Source organism: Pagrus pagrus, assembly GCF_965226575.1.
Source record: "Pagrus pagrus genome assembly, chromosome: 15".
Taxonomy (NCBI): Eukaryota; Metazoa; Chordata; class Actinopteri; order Spariformes; family Sparidae; genus Pagrus; species Pagrus pagrus.
In genome coordinates this window covers 14,858,233-14,877,984 of record NC_140199.1, presented here as the reverse complement: position 1 = coordinate 14,877,984, position 19,752 = coordinate 14,858,233, and the positions used below count along the sequence as shown (strand labels likewise).

At 41.8% G+C, this 19,752-nt stretch overlaps 1 protein-coding gene across 1 annotated transcript in view; it reads right to left on the bottom strand.

The window, feature by feature from the left end:
• adgra1b (adhesion G protein-coupled receptor A1b) overlaps positions 1-19,752 on the bottom strand; it is a 173,498-nt gene that overhangs the window by 105,476 nt on the left and 48,270 nt on the right. Inside the window, exons 8-12 of the mRNA XM_084376205.1 lie at positions 14,912-15,076; positions 10,997-11,216; positions 10,377-10,526; positions 8,471-8,632; positions 7,906-8,139 (exon numbers count right to left, since the gene is read on the bottom strand). Of these exons, the coding sequence (XP_084232331.1) occupies positions 7,906-8,139; positions 8,471-8,632; positions 10,377-10,526; positions 10,997-11,216; positions 14,912-15,076 (931 nt within the window). The remainder of the gene's footprint in view (positions 1-7,905; positions 8,140-8,470; positions 8,633-10,376; positions 10,527-10,996; positions 11,217-14,911; positions 15,077-19,752) is intronic.

The window sequence follows — 19,752 nt, the reverse complement described above, 5'->3', positions numbered from 1 at the left end:
TGCTGAGCTTCTGCCAGAGAGAAAAAGAGAGCAGCAGCCAGTCAGTCACTTCCATGAGGATGGAGGGAACGGCCAGGAAAGAGGCTGAGTTTATGGGGAAGGCTGTGGGGTTTCTCGGAGCATGCCTATTAATCACTATTAAAACCCTTTTTTAAAAAGTCTGTGTGCCACTGTTCTTATTAATAACTCTGAAAAAAAAATGTAGTAATTAGCCTGTGATTGCTTTTGGATAACCCAGAAGAATATTTAAATGAATAACATACTGGAGTGATAAAGAACATAAATGATTAAAACTACTTTAAACACAGCAATACTGATTATGAGCCTGGGTAATCCTAAAATAATCAACACTAATCAGTTTGCATTACTGTGTTACTGTGTAATTCAACAATTTATGATACTAATTACAATTGAATGGCAATCAGTATGAGTTTAATACGTATTGATTTTTTTATATTGTCAAGAGCTTGTCTTGACTTTGTGTGTGTCTGGACTTATGTGGTATAATGTAGCCTACATTATCATGGTGCACTATCACAATGTAGGCTTTTGTGGACTCGAGGAAGAGTAGCTGCTGCAGTGCTGTAGCTATCAGGGATCTGAATAATCTAAACTAAACTAAGCTAAACACTCAGGCACCCACTGTTGTTGGCAAAGACAATTAAGACATGTATGTAAACGTCACAACTTAGACATTACAGTGTGTTTACAGGTCTTGGGGAGTACTACTGCATATGTGAAAAAGCAGTTTAAAGTCTGGCTAAGGTGCACTGTCGGTAATGTAAGCGCCAGGATTTGAAAAGCATTCCACTGGTCCATCATTACACCTGGTGTCTACATTACCCATGATGCAACTTAACCACTGAGCGACATCATTGGAGGCAAGTTGGTGGAGTTACCCTTTAAATTCTAACACTGTATACACCAGCCCGCTCTCATCAGAAAAACAACTGCATAGGTCGACTGTGAAAGCAGCTTGTTACAACCAAAATGTACATTCCTTGTTCAAGTAGCGGCCTCTAGTGGCTGAAGTAATTATCACAACAGCAAAGGAGAGGGTCAGGGGGGGGCGGAGGTTGGGTCCAACAGGCACAGGTGACCACTGTTCATGTCCAGTGTGAATACAAAAAGTCAGTGGTCAGGTATTTTATCATTCTTACTATTATTATTCTTATTCTTATTATTTCAATTTCACGTACATTACGCAACTGAAGTTATATGACGTTTAGTGCCTAAACCTTACCTACAAGCACATGATGAAGGTCTGGCACACCTGTCGCTGCTACACTGCAACATTCATGATGTTTTGGGAACAGTGATATACTGAATGCCATTCGGGGAGTCACTTGCAATCGATCTATTCAGTCGTTTAGGTATGAGGATGTGTCTGTACATACAATTCAAATGGAATTTGACAAATTACAAAATGACAATTAACTGAACATCATGAGAATCAAAGTAAAAAGATGCACTGCAGGAATAAACACGACTCATCACCAAATGTAAAACAGTGCGGTTAGAGGAGAATCACGATTATGTGAGGACTGTGCATCTAACGAGGCCTTCTTTTCTGCCCGTTTGTATCTTTGCAGCGTGTCCTTTGCTTGATAACAAGCGGTGGTGCTGTGTGTCTATTGAAGCCTTCACAGTGTGCTGTTAAACTGAGCAGTGTTAGACAGGCTGACTGATGAGTCATAGGGGAGTGTGTCTGCGTGTGCGGGAGTGTGCATTGTGTGCATTTATTTCTGTGCTCCTGATACACCAAATGCACGGTTTACATCGTGGTGGGAGAAAAGATTGCCACTTTCACACAACAGGCCTTTATTCTCAACTCAGAATGGCTCCTCGTGTCATTTTTGTTTTTACACTGCTTCATTCAAACAGTTGAAGGTTATAATCTGATGCATTTAAAGAATAGTTGGTGTGTAAGCTTCCCCTCAACAGATGTGTCTCATCCCCACCCTTAACACTGGCTTAGGCAGCCCACTGTGAGAACCTGAATTATGAGATTTGTCTCAGCTGAAAGATGTCCCGTTTACTTATTGTCATGGCAACACTTGCACTTGGTGCTTTGAGCACACAAATATAAGATCCATATATATATGCAGAGAGACACCTTCAGCTGCAGTACTGGAACTAAATCATCCAGATGGTGGAGATGGAAGATTGAAACCAACCAACGATGATAGTCAAACTTTCCAATCCTGACTTGCTTCGCACAGAGATTGTGGGAGACTACAGCAGAAAACCCTCACTTAAAATATGTCAACATCAGCAGCATGTGCTCACTAACGCATTATAAGTTGATTAAAGGGATCCAATTCTTAAGTCAAAAACACTGTGTTAATTAATTAATCAATACATCTTTACAAACTAATACAAAGAAAACCAGATACAGACTTTGAAGCAGGGAATAGTAATACAGATCCATCAGTTGTTCTTCAATCTTTCATAACCACCAGTGTTTATTTCTCTATGACTCATGCCCTGACTACCCCTGTTAAATAATAATAATGTCACGATCTGGTCCAAAGAGTCCTCACATATCCCTTTAACTTTTACTGTTGTCCACTCTAAGTAAAATAAAATAATTTACTCTCACTCTTTAAGCTTCTCTTTCAATTTGTTGCCCCTGATTGACAAGGCTCTACTTCACATGGTTGTAAAAATTCATGAACTACAGATTTCATTCACAATATGTGAAAGCTAAACTGAATGAGCTTCTCGCAGCAGTGGTTCTCAGAGTGGGGTCCAGGGACACCAAGGGGTCCTTAAGGGGAGTTCATGGAGTCCCCATTATTTTCGCAATAATTCCATTCATAAGGAACACAATAACAGCGTGTATGACTATTTTGGTCATGTTTTTCATACATTTTCTGTACACTGTTCTGAAACATTTAATAGCAGATTGGGGACCCTGGGAAAAAATCTCATTAAATTGGGGTCTGTGGTCTAATTTGTGTCAGTGTAAAGGTCCTTGATGTAAAAAAGTTTAAGAACTTACACAGTGACTTCATCGCACTCTCTAATGTCAGTGATCTGTCAAAATATTGGCATTTTTGCAATGCAACCTCATACATAAATGACTGAATAGGTTGATTGACAGTGTCTCCCAAACCGTTGCACACATACCGGACCTTACATTAGTAAGTTAAAAGAACTCACAGTTGACATTTGGTTTCACACTGGACAAGAACAGCAGTCTCCTGATGAATGTCCTGGGGTTGTTTAACCAGACCATCCATCCCAAACCTCCTGCCTATACTGACTTTTCACTCTTTATACTGCTTCTCCCCACTTCCTTCTTTGCAGCCAAATAATCATTACAGCCACTGGAGGTCGCCACCTAACAACAAACGCAAATGTGGGTTGCAAAAAGCTGCTTTCATTTTCAACCTATATGGTCGAATTATTGATGAGGAAAGACTCAGGAAGATCAATTCTGTCCACTGATTCAGGGCAACAAAAGCAAACAATACCATCAAGCTACTGGCGTGCAAGCCATTTTTGCACATGATATTTACATTACGTGTATTACGTTTTGATACTTTGTGAGATACTTAAATATAACAGCTAACAGCACTTTTGCCAGATATTCTAAACATCTTGGAATAATTCAATCGTTAAAATTCAATATTGACATTTCAAAGCTGAAAACAAATCATAACAGGAAAACAAAAATAAAAATTGTCTCATGTACCTTTCATTTTCTCAGCTTTCCTGAAAATGAACTGGATATGAATGATTTCCTGTTTTATGTGTGTATGCTTGTCCGCAAGCATTGTGTGTGAGACCGCTTGCCAGAGAAAAAATGCTTAAGTATTCGGCCTATGAGACTTTGCCAGATTAGCGGTAATTGGCCAAGTCTTTCCCACATGCCCTGTGAAAGGTAGAGAGAGAGGGGAAGATATTGTTGCAGGGTGGTGATAGCTTGAATAGATTAGAGCCCTTTTATAGGCTGTTGAAGTCACTTTCGTGTCCCTCAACAATTACCATTAAAGTGCTCTCGAGCAGGGCGCCGCCGCTTCCTCCACCCCACGACTGTTCTGGAGGAACGGGAGCTGTGGATACTGTGGCTGCTTGTAGGTGTGAGAGTGTGAACGCCCCAGGAGGACAAGCTGTGTTCATTCTGCACGCTAAATGAGGTGGAAATGGTATTACACTTTTTCATCTCATGCCCAAAAACTGACCTTTTGAGAGATTTTCTTTCTGAAAAATTACCCAAATATATCAGGTCTTTACAAGCAAGAGGGACACCAAAAAAAATTGGCTTCGCCTATACTGAATTAAATGCCAGCATGCAGGATAATAGCAGCACAGCCAGTGGGTACTGAGACTCATTCCAATGATATCTCCTTTTATTATGAACTGCCCTGCCAGATGACTTTGCATTACTGTCGCTTTCAAGTATCGTCCTCTTAATGCATCAATATGTTTACATGCATACTGTCGTGCTCTTGCTGTAATCAAGTGAAGCACCTTCTGAGTCTGATTGAAATTGAAAGTGTGACCCTCTCTCCACCTACAAGCACTCCCCCAGACTACTGCTGTAAATGGGCTACTTCATTTATGTGATGTTCTTAGTCAACGTGCCTTGTTAAATCAAGATTAACGTAATGGGGATACAGTGTGGCTTTAGCCTCTAATGTTCTGCAGCCCCACTATTATTATGATTTCCAATGTCAGCTCGCCAGAAGTGATACAGTAATAATCTCCATCACAGCCTTGAGTCCGTAATGCACACATAATAGCACTGCTTTGTACTGGCGATACAGGTGATTCAGTCAGGGTAAGAGTGATGATGTGAAGAAGCAATTACACAGCATATCTTCATTTTTTTTTTTCTGTATTACATGATGGAAAACCTCCAGTATAGCAAAATCGCAGTCAGGCATTTGTCTTACTTCACTTTGAGTAAAAATGTAATTACAGGCAGCATCAATGCATGCAAAGTCAAACTTAAATGGAGGTGAATTAAGTGAGATGGATACAACAAGTGTGAACTGAGGTGGAGGAAGTACTCAAGTATAAAACAATTCTCAGCTTAGGTTAGAAATTCATCTGATGCTGGAAAGCAGCAGCCAATGAGCTTCAAGCAGGACTCAAGCTGGATTTATATGCATGATATCATTTGTTAAAAAAAAAAAAAAATTGTAGAGAAATGATGGTAACCAAAGCCATTGATCTTAACTTCTATGATTATCAGCCTTCCTAAAATAGTTCTGATATCCCATTCCTTCTGAATTCATTACTGTGTCTATTAATTTGTCACCACTGTCTGTTCCTCAAGCTTGTACTGACATTTTTTTTTTGCTTACCCTTACCTGCAACTGCTAAAATAAGCATGAAACAGTGGAAATAATATTTATTCTACTTCTCATTTAGCAGCTATTCACTAAATAGATTGGTGTTTTTTTTATTTAGCGCTACGTTGAACCTGAAGATGAACTAGGTGCATTGACTTGGGCTGTCACTTTCTCCAAATCCCCAAATACTTCACGAACTGCTTCTCAGATGTTTTGGTGTTGCTACTGTCCGCTCAGGATGGCTCAGCTCGCTATTGTCCACCATTTTTGTTGCAGTATCAACACAACATTAACCTTAACTTAGGTTACTGATAGGTCAATAGGACCATCGGTCAAGCTGATAGTGAAGTTTTAGAACTTCAACAAACAGCATAATATGCGTATGGACTATACATTTCGAACAGGTTAGTACAGCTCGGATATGAACTTTCACCCCACACTCGCCTCACGTTGCCTGTGTCTTTGCCAAACAGCCAATTTGCTTAGCCAAAACAGCCAATCAGAGACTTCACTCATCGACAGGCTGTGCCGTCAATTCCACATGCTTAAAAAGTCGCTTAGCAGGGTCGACTAGTGCAGGACACACCGTAAAAGCTAGGGCCACAGACGCTCGTTGACGGCCCTAACATAGGCTAGGAGGAAGGGGAAAAAGGAGGGAAAGCAAGCTGACACCAGTTTATACTTTGACTAGATGTATTGTATGCTAGATAATGTTCAAGCAAGGTTAGTCGCTCCTATCTATCATCGACTGTTTTTACATTTCAGTCAAATATTTTCTATTGAGCTCCCTGACAAACTGATTGATTTGTACACTGGTCGTTGCAGGTGGGAATAAAAATCAGAACATGAATTTTGACTCAGACCCACCTGGAGAAACACCACCACCTCACACAGCTAGAGTCACACTCTATCAGAAGTACCCAGTAAACAAGGGTTTAATTACTTTGATCAAATATTCTAATTTGAGGAACAATATAGAAAGAAGAACCCCATGTAGAATGTTAAATGATGAATAGTTAAAATATTTACATAACTGTGTAAAGAAAATATGCCAAAATATGGCAAAATTACACATTTGTGCAATGAAACATTTCATCAATATAATTTATAATTAACACCAAGCAAACACAAACAGAATTGCTATAACGACGAAGCCAGTCAGAAGTTTTCTTTCTTTAATAGGAATCTTTTTGAAGCTGCTTTAAAGGAACGACTCTTCCTTCAAATTAGGCGATGATTAGAAGCCATGGAGTGCAGCACACGTCACCAAATCCTCTCATATTTAGAGTTTCTCAAAAGCCAAATTTATCATACTGGGACTTTCATGTTCAAATATGCTACGAAAGGACACGCAGTGCCAAGACTTGGGACTGTGCCCAACAAACCAGCTCCAGCACAGAGAATTCAATTTTTTTATTTTTTTTTTTACGGACTCTTTAAGAGTCTAGAGAAACCTGTCAAAACTATCAAGTGCAGCCATGGAGATGTGTTCTCAGAGTTAACCAAAATAAAGTTTTACCTCCTAATTTGACATCTGGAAATCATCAAGAGGTGACTTGGAACACATTTGTGGCGTGGCCTCCAGAGCTGCAGCATTGTCCTCTCTATAATACAGCTGACTCAGCTCAGCTTCCTGAGATGCACTTATACATACATGCATGCACGCAATCTACACACAGCCTGGAGCAAGAATTAAGTGCGATAATTGCTGACAAAACCGCAGAGACTTGACACCGTCTCACCAGAGAGGAAGAAGATGATGAGGCAAATGAAATAAGCACGCACACACTGCCGCACACTCTCTCCCGCTGATACACTCTAACATGCACAGACAGCGTACGCTCACATGCACACTGATGAATTCATCGGCGGACTGAATAGCTTGAGGGTGCAAACTGTTCAAATGCTGCAGAACTATGCCACTTCAGTGCCAGGGGAGTTGAATGTTTTCCCGGCCGTCTGCAGATGCAGAGTGCCCCTCGTCTGGTGACGCGGTATTTGTCATTTGGGACAGCAACAACTGGAGCCATGGTGGGGCTGCGGTGGCTGATTTAAAGCGACAGGTACGCAAGGCCATCTTATTCATCACAGGGGAGCGGACCGCACTCACTGACTTCCAAATAACTGTCGTATTTGCAGGCCCTGCCCCCAACACAACCCCACCTATCACCAGCTGATCTATGGCGTGTCAACAAACCCAAACAAGGTGTCATCACGCTGGGACAAATAGGCAACAACAGACTTAAGGGCAGGTGGTAATCCTTCTCGCATGCTTTAACTGTGTGCTCTTGGAGAATTCATTTCATTGTGCCCACAAGCTGCTGTACAAGCTGTACTCTAGTTCCCATATTTTATTTCCCCTCTGTGAGAACATCCTCTCTCCTTCTTTTCTCACCACCGCATTTGAACACAGTGTCAAAAAATACAGAAGTGTGTGGCCTTTAAAAAGAGCCCGCTGGGAGAGAAAAAGAGAAACACTCAAAGAACGTCGTTCCCTGACCTCGGGCTGGATTTGGTGGATTTTGCCAACAGAGCCAAGCAAAAGAGCGGAATGGCATATTTTAGAAAGTTTCACACCATTTATTAACTCGCGCCCTACCTTGCTGAGCTGACTGGCCGGTGAGCCGCTGTTGTTGACAGTGTGGCATTTGAAGTTGAGCAACGATTCCCCCATGGCATCACGCTCTCTAATCCTGTCCTTGTCGGAGTGGGAGTGGCTGTCAGGGAGGGGCGAGGCGGCGGACGAGGGGGGCCGCTGAAGTGCCGTGCAGGACAGGCCGAGAAAGTTAGACGGCCGGATCAGAAAGGCCTCCAGAGCTATGTTAGCAGATACCTAGGAGGAGGGAGAGAGAGAGAGCGAGAGAGGGAAGGGTGGCGGGAGGAAGCAGGGGGGCAGAGATTTTTATATTAGTCATTTAACAGATGCTTTTATCCCAACTGACAGTGGAGAGGTTAAAAAAAAAGACAGAAGCAGGAAGAAACAAAAGGAAGCAATTTATCTTTCTCTTGCCTTACTCTAGCTATCTGCTCAAGCCAGATTAACTTCTCATTATTCCAGGCTGCAAGAAAAAAGGTAAAGCTATGGGACACTTAGTCAGCTAATCAACCTTTGCCCTGCCTGTGTGTGTGGCCGTGAGTGTAACTGCTTCGAAGTCCAGCCGTACCTTTGAAATGACCTGATTGTCTCCAGTCAGCGCCAGGTCAGCGATACGCTCCACGCACTGGACGATCCGAGTGCACGCCCGGGCCTCGTTCTGCGCCATCCACAGGACGTGCTCCTCCACGAGCATCATGTTACTGGCGATGTCTGATATGTAGTCCCCCAGCTGTGAGAACACAAGTAGACTTGTATGCAAAGGGATGGATTTTACACAGCTACACAAACTCTACGTACACACACACACACACACACACACACACACACACACACACGAGGAGGCAGGCTCATCATGCACATCAATCATATCCGCAACAACAGGCACATTTATAATCTCCAGTCAGAATTGTGAGGGAGGCAATGGTGGCTTCATTCATTATAGGAAGATTTAATTTAGATTAACAGCTCCAATGGGGCATAATCACTTCCTTGGGATGGCAGTTCACTATTTACTTACTGTACGTCTCATTGTTGCTTCATTCAACTGTTCTTTATTGGATGAATGGGGGTGGGCTCATCAGCATTGTCTAAGGAATGATAAAACTCTAAGTATCTCCTAATAATATCTCCTCCCGAGTGACCCATGATGAGTAATTGGAGCTAATATTGATTCTTTTCACTGACTAAGCTCAACACCCTTCCCCTCGCAGAACCCTGACCTTCAGCATGATATAAAGCCCTCCCATTGCCTCTTGCGACAGACTGAAGAATAGTTCACTTCAGGTAAAACAAGAGTTGCCCAAAAAGAGATACATCTTCATAACCATAATTGTCATTCTGGTCCAACACCGCCATGGTCAAGAGGAAAGCATATGAGGTGAAAAGTTAAGCTGTCTGGAATCGATTGAGGGATTGAAGCCAGAACAGCAGCATGTCTCCATGTCTCTTTGGGCAGCCCCTGCTGTCTATCGCTGATGTCCACTGAAGTGTCCTTTTCTGTTCGGTAAATTTGGGCTCTTGAGAAGTCAGGGTTACCTCTGGATGAGCTGTTGATCCTTCCTTAAGGAAATGGCAAGTCATTGCTTTCCAAAAACTGTGAACGAGCACATACGTGAACGCTGTCACAACAGGAGAAGCTGCTAACAGTAGGAGAATAGCAAATCCCCTTCAATTGCATGTTGGTGATTTGAAAAAGCAGTAAAATATTGGGCTCATTGCAAGCTGAGCTGGAGCTGGAGTCAGAAAGACAAGATGATGGCCAAAGACAGACTGCGCTATAATTATTTTCCAAAGCAGGTTTTCAAACAGTGAGGCAGATCTCGACAGGGGGGAGTGGGAGAGTTGAAGGGGGGGGCATGAAGGGAGAGGTGCGAGGCATGAAGCTGCAATTTGCGTAAAAAAATGTAATTCCTTTTCAGACTAATTTGGTTCTCTGAACACACACATGATGCACACATTTTCATTCCAGGGTTTCAGGGGATATTAAAAATCTGCTTGGAAGTAATATAATAAAGACGCTCCTTATAACTCCTCAAAATCATCACGTTTTTAAGCTTTTATCAGTATCAAATTAATCCAAAGGGCAGTTTTCTATGCATCCATGGGCGTCATGCCAACAGTTATCGCTAGTGGCTTATTCGACATAATTGTAATGTTTTTAACTGACGTGATGGTCTGGTAGAGGTCTACTGCTGGAACAAGGGCTAACATTATGCTTATGTCAGCTATAATAGCTAACGTAAGGTTATATGTGAAAAATAATGGCAGCAATAATAGTTTAAACCACCCCCCAGCCCCGTGAGGGAACAAAACATCAAAGAGGCACACTGGTCAGACAGTCAGTATAAGGTTTATGGATTTGTTGACAGTCCACCGGCCCACCGGGGCTTGTCACAGTATGTGAGATGGCTTACTGTAGTTCTCGTGTTATGCTGTAAACTGGCTGTGATGTATTGGTGTGTGTTCACTCTTACGTCTCTACGTTTCCCCACCAGTCTTGTCAGTCTCTCAACCAGGTGTGTAACAAAGATGACGTCCATGACATCGTTGAAGTGTGCCGCCCTGCTGGTGAAGGCCACCAACTGCTGGCCTAAAGGCTGAGCATTGGTGGTATTAATAGTTATCTGGAATAGTAAAGAGACATGCAGTAATGCTCAGAGAGGACAATCGCACAGTCAATCATTACAATTCAACAGAGACATAACATGAAACCACTTTGACAGCATATAATAAATAATAAATCACTGTAATGCTATTTCATGCTATGCATGTAGTTTTGTGAACTTGATTAATGCGGTACAGTAATCCCATGAGTAATGTTGAAAGAAAGAGCTCTTCATCAGTCAGCTTGTATTATGTATATAAAGGCTACATGTACAGATCTGCAAATACCTGCAGGCTACAGATGAATCAGTGGAGATGTTAGTTTCTATATTCTAAGAATATCAAACAATGCCTTTAGGCCCAGGAGGTTGGCAAATATGTCAACATGTTGAACATCACACTAAAGTTGCTAAATTAAAGCTGATTTACTGACAGAGGAAAACAGTGTGGGGTAGAATATGTGAATGAAGTCCTCCATGTGAACTGATACCTGTGTGAGTTCATGCAGCACGCGGGTCAGTTCACTGGCATACGGGCACTGAGTGTAGTCCTCTTCAGCCCAGCGTCCATTCCGGTCGCAGCGCCGCCACGCCTTCTTTTCCCTCTGGCCAGAAGGGTGAGGAGCGCTGCCAGAGGGGTGGGGGGCAGAGCCAAAGGTGGCAGGCGCACAGGGCTGGAAGGCCAGGATGCCGGCTAAAGTCTTTGGCCACCTGCCACATGAGATATCTCTGAATTATCAGTGAGTTTAGGAATCTACACTCACTGCAGCAGATGGCAATTTCATACTCCCTGTACTCTGGAAATTATTAATTTGCATATTTGATTTACAGCTAGCTCTAATTGTTTTTGCAGATGACAACCAGATTCTGATACTTGATTGTGAAACAATGTGTTTTCTTATTAATGACTTCTGATTTAATTAGCTTTATTTACCAACTTTATTAATTAATGTTATTGTCTCTCCAGACTTTTGCACAATGAAGCTAAACAATGTTAGAATGCACTTAAAGAGTAACATCACTACTGGTGGTGGGGAGTAATATCCAACCTGTGGTAACAGTTGAATAATGTATTTTGTGGCTCTGGATGAGGTTTCTTAAGTCTGAAAAGAGAAAATGGCTTGGAGACATGAGAATTAAAATGCACAGTGTGTAATTTTTGCCGTGAGGGCAATCAAAACAAAATAAAACACGTAATGTGGGATCATGGGAGTCTTCATTGTTTAACAAAAACCACTGGCAATGAAAATCTATCAGCATGACTCATGAAGAGATGTTCACGACCGAGGTAATGTTTTAAAGTTTTATTCTTGTTAGTCTTAGTCAAGTTTGACAACTTCCTTCCTCACACTTTGACTCTCTACTGGAAGTTTTAGCCACAGGTGACCAAATGAAACACACCATTACCCGGAGGAAAATGACAGATTTCTCTGGGTTTGAACTTTGTTGAAAATATCTGGGATAACGAAAGTATGCAACTAAAAATATATAACAAAGGTCTAGTCATATATAACCAATATTAGGGGCTAAAAGTTGGGATAAGTTTCTGCTGCTTAATGATGACCATTAATTCCTTCAACTTTTATAAGGTGCAATACTAAATTTCCGGAGCGGCTCTTTAAAGGGGCTCCATGTAACAGTTTGAGGCAATTTATATGTTTTATTCACTTTTAAGATTGGCAATATGTGAGCAGATTGTAACCTGACGTGAACAATGAGACCTTTCCCGTCTCTCTCTGTTGCCTGTACAAGCCTTTGGACGATTTGTTTAAAGCGACCAGCTTCCAGCACGACGCAGAAGTTCCACAGAGCCCCTTTAAAGTGCACCGCAGATGAAAGAGAAACGATGTACGAATTCAGTGGAGACCTGTTCTTGCCTTTTTCTTCCTAGAGGGGAAATTCAGGCTAAAAGAGTAATTACAAGTGTTGTTTGTATGGCAGTGTAAAGTTCACTGAAGTCTCCTCTGAAGCAAGAAATGAGACTGCGTCAATAATGTCATCAAGAGCCAAGTCTTGGAGCTGCTTTACTGACCAACCTGTGATAGGGGTGATTTTACGGGGAAATGGAAAAGTTTCATTTTCTGGGCAATGCCTGTTCCAGTTTCAATAAAATGAGGCTTATTTAAGTGTAAAAAGTCAGCCAAACATTCAAAGTCCACTATGTTAGCCTCCATTTCCTAGATAATAAAAGAAGGTTTGTGTTTTTTTGGCGCCCTTGTAGACTAAAGGTTGTATTTCTGTGCTTCTGCAGCAGCAGGAAAGAGTTGTTTGTGCTCACACATATTGATCAATTCGTCTGCAATCGGAACAGCAAACGTGTCTAATGTTTTCGGTTTTCTCCTTAAGGCAATGTCAAAATCCTACTGCATATAAAGTAGCAGAGGCAATGCTTAATGTGGCAATGCTTTTGACTTCATATAAATGAAAATAGAGGAGCAGTGCACTCAGGAGGCTGGTAATCTGTTCTCAGGGTAGAGACCTGCCATCTCTCTGCTCCCCACCCCATCCTCTTTTTTTTCCCTCTCTTTTCAGCCACGTTGTTGCAGCAGCAGCAGCAGCTACTTAGTAATAAATGGCGTTAATTTCGCCCCCAACAAAAAAGGGGACTCATTTTACAGCCCATTACTCCAGTGCTCCGGCAGAAACAAAGCCGCCGTGCCTGCTGCACTGGGAAGTCGGCTGTAATGTAAGGCAGCTACAAGGGATCGTACACAACAGCAGCTCACCCGTGCGGGAGGAGAAGGTGAGGATGTGAGCGTGTGCATGCTACTACAAGGTTACAAGGTGGTCACAAGGATTAGAGGACAGGTGGAAAGAGGATAGATTGGGGGCAACAAGATGTGTGCAATTTGTATGTGAAACCTCAGTCGTGGTAACAACTCTCCTTATAGTCTTGCTAAGAAGCACTGAACTGTAATGTTGGTGGGAGTTTTCATATCACACATCCACTTATTAAAATATAGGGGGCTCTACTGTATATACTCAATTCTATTTGTTTACAGTTGATGAGCTGCTTGTGGTCCATGGCAGGCCAGGTGTGGCATATTTTTGTTAAGTCTGACAAAAACCAGCAAGAACCAGTCTGAAGGACCTGAACTGTACTGTACATGGAGAGATAATAGCAGAGAGTGTGCGCTCTGATTACACTATCAGTTGTTACACAGCAGACTCCGTAATTGGGAATATTTCTGGTGACTTTTATTATAATGTGGTTCAACTATTGTCTATTTTTGCTGGAAACCTCCTGGTATGTGCTTTGAAAAACAGTGATTACTGTCTATTACCACTTATTACACAAAACTAGTCGGCAAAGGAAGAGTACACTTCTTCTTTTTTTTCTTTTTTTTTTTTTACCTGAGGCAAGAGCTTGATAGAGACATTGATACCACTCTCTTGTCTGTATGTACACGGATAATGTTAGATAGAAAGCATTGGTTGAAATTGACTATCGACTAAAGCCTTTAGGCTTATGTTGACATGCACAACCAAAGTTGTAGAATATTGTGAGTGGAAGAAACACACCAGGCAGCAAATTATATTCTCTACTATTTCTTATTAATGTTCGTGGTCTTTATGATATAGCCTCGAGGTTTTGCCCTCAAAGTGCACCAGGTTGATGCCCTCACTTTTAAATGTTCAACATTTTCTGTGGGAGCAGATCCCATGAGAAACACTGCAGATAAGAAGGTACAGCCAGCGGCCACACAAAATACCACTGAAAATAGGTGGTTGACTCCGAAACAGGGAAGAGTAGAAAGGACCTCATCAGACTATATCCAGAAGATGTGAAACTTGTTGTCTTAATAACATTCTGGATGAGACACCTTGTTTTTCAGAGTGAGACATCTCGCTTCTTTCTCATCTCTGTCGAGGTGCACATCTGCAGGACTGATCAGGCAGCTGGGAAGTAGCTTGGTGGTTATTTATTTATTTGTTTATTTTTACATCTTTTACTTCAGTCTCTCTTTCAAAGCCTACACCACCTGGTTCATGTTCGAGCACCGCTTGAACGGAGAAGGATGCAACAGTATCAACAAGCCAGCTTCAAACTTCAGCATGCGTCATAGGATCGCAATGGAAATTTGCGTGTCCACCTGGATGTCATGTTTTTGTCACAGGCAATCAGAGCTTGACCTGAGTAAGAGCCACTTTACCGTATGCCCTTAGACCTCAGTCTTGAGAGTCTGTGTTCAGCGGAGTTCACTCTCAGGCTGCTAAATCCTGTTGAGGTCCTGGTCCAGGCAAACTCTAGGGCCACTGTCTCCAAGGTTAACTGAGCCAGGGGCTAATTAGCTAGGCCAAGAATAACTAGCAAAGAGCAGCAGTTGTCACATACTCTGGTGATCTTCTGGTTCCCATATTTTTGTAGATACCCTCAAATTCTGGCCATATGAGACCCGACTCACCTGAAGTCACCCTTGTTGTTGTTGACTCTGTCAGCTGGGCAGTACGGCGCCGACGTCTCCAGGACAACTATCTCCATTTGCTGAGAGGCGTTGCCACGGGAACTGGTCACCAGGCACTCCCAGATGCCAGCGATACCCACGTCGATGTTGGAGAGGATAACCTCACTGTAGGAGAACAGAGGCATGCATTTGGATTACGTGTCTATGTAGGTGAACTTCTTCTTGTGAGCTTCAAATGATTTGTGAAGGTTTGTACAAGTTGCTGGATTAGAATTTAGTCTTGAGTTGAGGGTTAAATATAGACTGGGGGTTGTATTAGCGTTGGGACTTGAATTAAGGGTAGTCTGGATTATTTTTGGAACAGGCTAAGGATTAAAGTTAGTAATGCAGTGGATACCGTCAAGGTTAGCGCAACATCTTCAGGAAGCAGTCAGCTGAAGCTGCTCCTCAGGACTGGAATAATAAAAATGCGTGTGCCTGTTTGTGCAGCCCAAAATCGGATTCATTCAAAAGACCCTTGTGCGTGTATGCATGTGCATGCATTGGTTTAAAATGTTGGCCGTGATTTAAGATCATCATTACTCATGCTTATCTTTCCTACTTTGTCACAGCGATTCCTATCTCAATGGAAAATGCCTGATTAAACAAAGGATGGTGAAACAGTGACAAAGAGCCAATGCAGGCCATTTGCCAAGACGGCTAATCTTGAGGATTTTACTCCTTATGAAAAAAAAAAGACGAAAAGCTGGCGGAGATTGCTAAGCAACCGGCATTATCACCATGGAAATGCTGCCTCCTTGAAAAATGCCAACTGTTTAATTTCCAAATACAATTCAGTTGTAGTCAAATATACACTTTGCTTTGTGTGTACTTAAAGAGCTAATGCCTTATTTTGTGATTTAATTAAGCCGCGTGTGTTCATAATACAAGTCACAATGTACGCACACAACACTGTATAAAGTTTTTAAATGCGACTTAGGGAACAATGCTCCACAGACGGGGATGTATGACAGTTGACTTTAAAAATGAGAAGTGACAGGCTGGACAAGAAACTGAAATCTTTCAGAGTAAAGATGATTAGCGGCTGAGCGGCTCTGATGTGGAGAAGCTGTAATCCCACAGAATGATTCTCAGCGGGTGTGAGAGAAATATTTATTCGGAAACATTAAATGCCTTTATTTTGTCTGCTTCTCTCTCTTCTCCCTTTTCTGTCTCAATACACTCTAGTGTACACTGCTAGTACAATTTTTTTAGGCCTGAGCCTGCTCCAGCATGCACTGGGTGAACGGCAGTGAAACACTGTGGCCTATCACAGACTAACACATTAACAGAAACACACTCACACCTACAGGCAATTTTCAATTCACTTGACCCGCATGTGTTTGGAATATGGAGGAGAACCGGAGCGGCTAACCCACATCAACACAGGAAGAACTCGCAGAGAAGGGCCCAGTTGAAGTGTTACCTATTCAACCTCGGGTTGCACATCAAGGGTGGAGAGAGGAGCGGTGATTGTTAGAAACAGCCAGCGTGAGGTAAAAGAGACAGACTCAAAACACAATGTTACTTGTGGCTGCATTGCATTCTGGTCTACTGGCTGCAAAAATTGGCAGCCTTTCCTCCTCCGCAGTGGATTTTTCCCTGTGGCCTATGAATTTTGATCATCAGTCCCAAACAGTGCCCTTAGACAGAGGATTTTGCTCTTTGATTCTGACTGACACATTAACATGACCTTCACAGTTGATGTTTCAGATAGCAAATTGCATTATTTTGATGCCCTGTTGTATGCACTTGTAAAGCTAACAGTGAGAAAACCAGTGAGCCTACAGACATGGTATGAGCATGCTCACATGCTAATAATGCTGTTAACATGCTTATTAACACACAACACAAGTAGAGCTGGTGCTGATGGGAATGTCATTAGTTATGCAGGTATTCGGTCCAACACCACAATATTAGTCAGATTAACATTTAAACTGGTGATGGCTCGAAATTAAAAATTACTACAATTCATTCTAAGGGGAACATGTCTAAGCAAAATTTCATGACCAGTCACCGAGATATTTCACTACGAGCCTCAAATGTCGACCTCATGATTGTGCTAGATGAAAACAAACATGGAGGGGAGATCGCCAAGGTCAGTAGGATTCATCCTCTGAGGACCAAGACTATCTGTACAAAATGTGGCAATCTACTCAATAGTTGTTGAGATATTTGACTTTGGACCAGAGGTGCCAAAACCTTTTCCCTTTGAGGGCCAAAAGCGGCACTTACTGGTGGACAATGGGCCAAAAGCAAGCACATATTGTTTTGGATTGTCAAGATGCAGAATGGTACAATACAGAAGCCCTGAGAGGAGAATTTTTTTTTTTAAAAAGTGTCTGACCTTAATACATTTGTTCTCTGGTGTTGATTTAAAAAATGTTTTGCCTGGATAATCTTTCTAAGTTATCTAAAAAAGCATTTTCACTTGTCTCTCAGGGCTTTTGAGTACTAGGGTCCCAAGTTCCCTTAATTTAACTGGCTTCCTGCATAAAGTGCTCAGATTATGAAAAACAATTAATAATTGGGGATCCTGCATTATCAAAGGACATTTTACTTAACAAAAAATAAGACAGCCTTTATAGTGATTCATATTGTAGTTTATTTTTTTTTAAAATTGTTTACAGTATATATTTTATTTGCAAAAATCATCTGGCAAGCCAAATCAAACCTTATGGCGGGCAAACTGTGCTGCTAACATGGCAAAAAAAGATAATACACTGGTGCCAACATTGCAGTGTAACTTTATGGATCTTACAGGGCTGACAGATATACAGTATTTGCTTTTAACTATGCACTTTCATGTGCATGATGACTGCCAAGCGTATCCTGTGTCTGTTTGGAGTGTTGGTCGTGCACATCCTCAGTTGCTTGTATGAACGTAACGTGTAGGGGCTGTATGGGGGTGTGATAGGGTCAGGGGTCGGCCGGCACATCGGCAGAAAACACAGACAATTTTAAGACAAGTTACAAATTCATGTATGGGCTGTCATCGCCGCTGCACAGTGACAAAGCACGCTTGTCAGAATAGCTGGTGACAGATCAGTAGACCATTTTAGAAGCGATTGTGGAAAAATAAACTGAAACAAGTCCAAGACTGTTGACGTCTGTGCACGATGGATAATATTGAAAAAACGCAGTGGGGACAGTGCCAGTGATGTGTTTTCCCACCAGTCATCAGGCGCCTGAGTTGACGAAGAAACTTTATCAGTCAACGGTCCGCTGAGAACAATTTTCCACAAAATAATATGGTAAGTGTTTTACATCGAGTTCTATGGATGTGAGCAATTACGCAAGTGGATGCATGTGAACACAACATGGGTAGAACGCAAATATATCTCAAGCCTTATTTAGATTGAGAAGAATAACTACTGGGTAGAGTAACCACGAGATCCTGGATTATGTTGTAAATAATACACTGCTAAATATAAATATAAGGTTCCAGAAATACAACAACCAATTAAAAAAGCATTAATGTGTTATAAGACAGAATTAAGGGTAAATTGTCTGACAATTGTTTAATATAAACAACAAATGAAAATAAATACGACCCTCCATGAAGTCATTCAGTCATATAAGCTCTAGTGTATTGGATCAACTGGCGAGATAATGTGCGTCTACCTAAAAGTAATTCAAAATGAAATCCCACCGTGCTGCGGCGTGAACTCGTCTCCACTGCTGTTTGTCTTGTAAGTGACGACCAGCAGAAATCAGAGAATGCTGTTAACATCTCCTGTACTGAACGGACCCATGACTTTGCTCCAATGACTTTCTACGGGCGAGTTATGAAAATGAATAAAATAAGTCCTGATTTCATCTTCTGTGTTCCACTAAAGCTCTCTTTTCTGATTGCTTTTCTAAAAGGCCCTAAATCAGATTTGAACGCTTGACTGAGATGATGACATTCGGGGGCGAGAGAACAAGCGCGCGAGAGAGTGTGTGTGTGTGTGTGTGTGTGTGTGAGAGAGAGAGAGACTGTCTGTGAATACATATGAGGGGTTTTTGCATGTGTGTAAGTACATTTTCAGTTGTCCAAAAAGCTCTTCTGGGCATTTTTAGCTTGTGTATGAGCTTTGCACCGATCATGTAATAGTTTGGACAAGAATGTTTTAAATTAACATCATTGACACAGATTTCTACAAACTTTTGACACATTGTAAGAATCGTACTGTAGGAATAAATCACTGGAATGATTTCTGCGTATCAAATGTCCTCAAACATTTAGATGGATAAAAGAAGATGAGAAGATAAAATTCTACAGTGAAAGCCCAACCCTTACCTCTCCTTCACTTGTTTGTTCTGTCTCACATACTCTTTCAACCTCTCTCTCTTTCTCCTGGTCTCTCTCTGCGCCTTCCTCTTTAAAACAACATCCTCCCTCCTCCACAGGACACACGTTTAAAGTGTAAATGGGCTTTAAATTGGAGTCCAGCTATCAGCAGTGCAACAGTTATATAACAAACCACATCGGGGACATACGCTTGCCCAAAACCTAACCTAAACAGATAATATAGACAGCATATAGGGAGGTATGGAAGGAGGAAGTGGAGGAGTGCTTATTGATTTAGCAATACAGAACAACATTCAAGGCCTCTGATAGACTCCGCAAGATTAAAAAAGAGGGGATAATTTGCACAGGATTACTCGGGGAAATCCGTTTTCACAAAAAAATGTTGGCATAGGCTGTACGTGTGTGTTAGAGAGAGCTATAACAACACCAAGAATGGCAATAGGCCCGCTGAGAAATGTTGACGTACGAAATCCTCTGATTTCTTTTATCTGGCTGCTGTTTCTCCCAA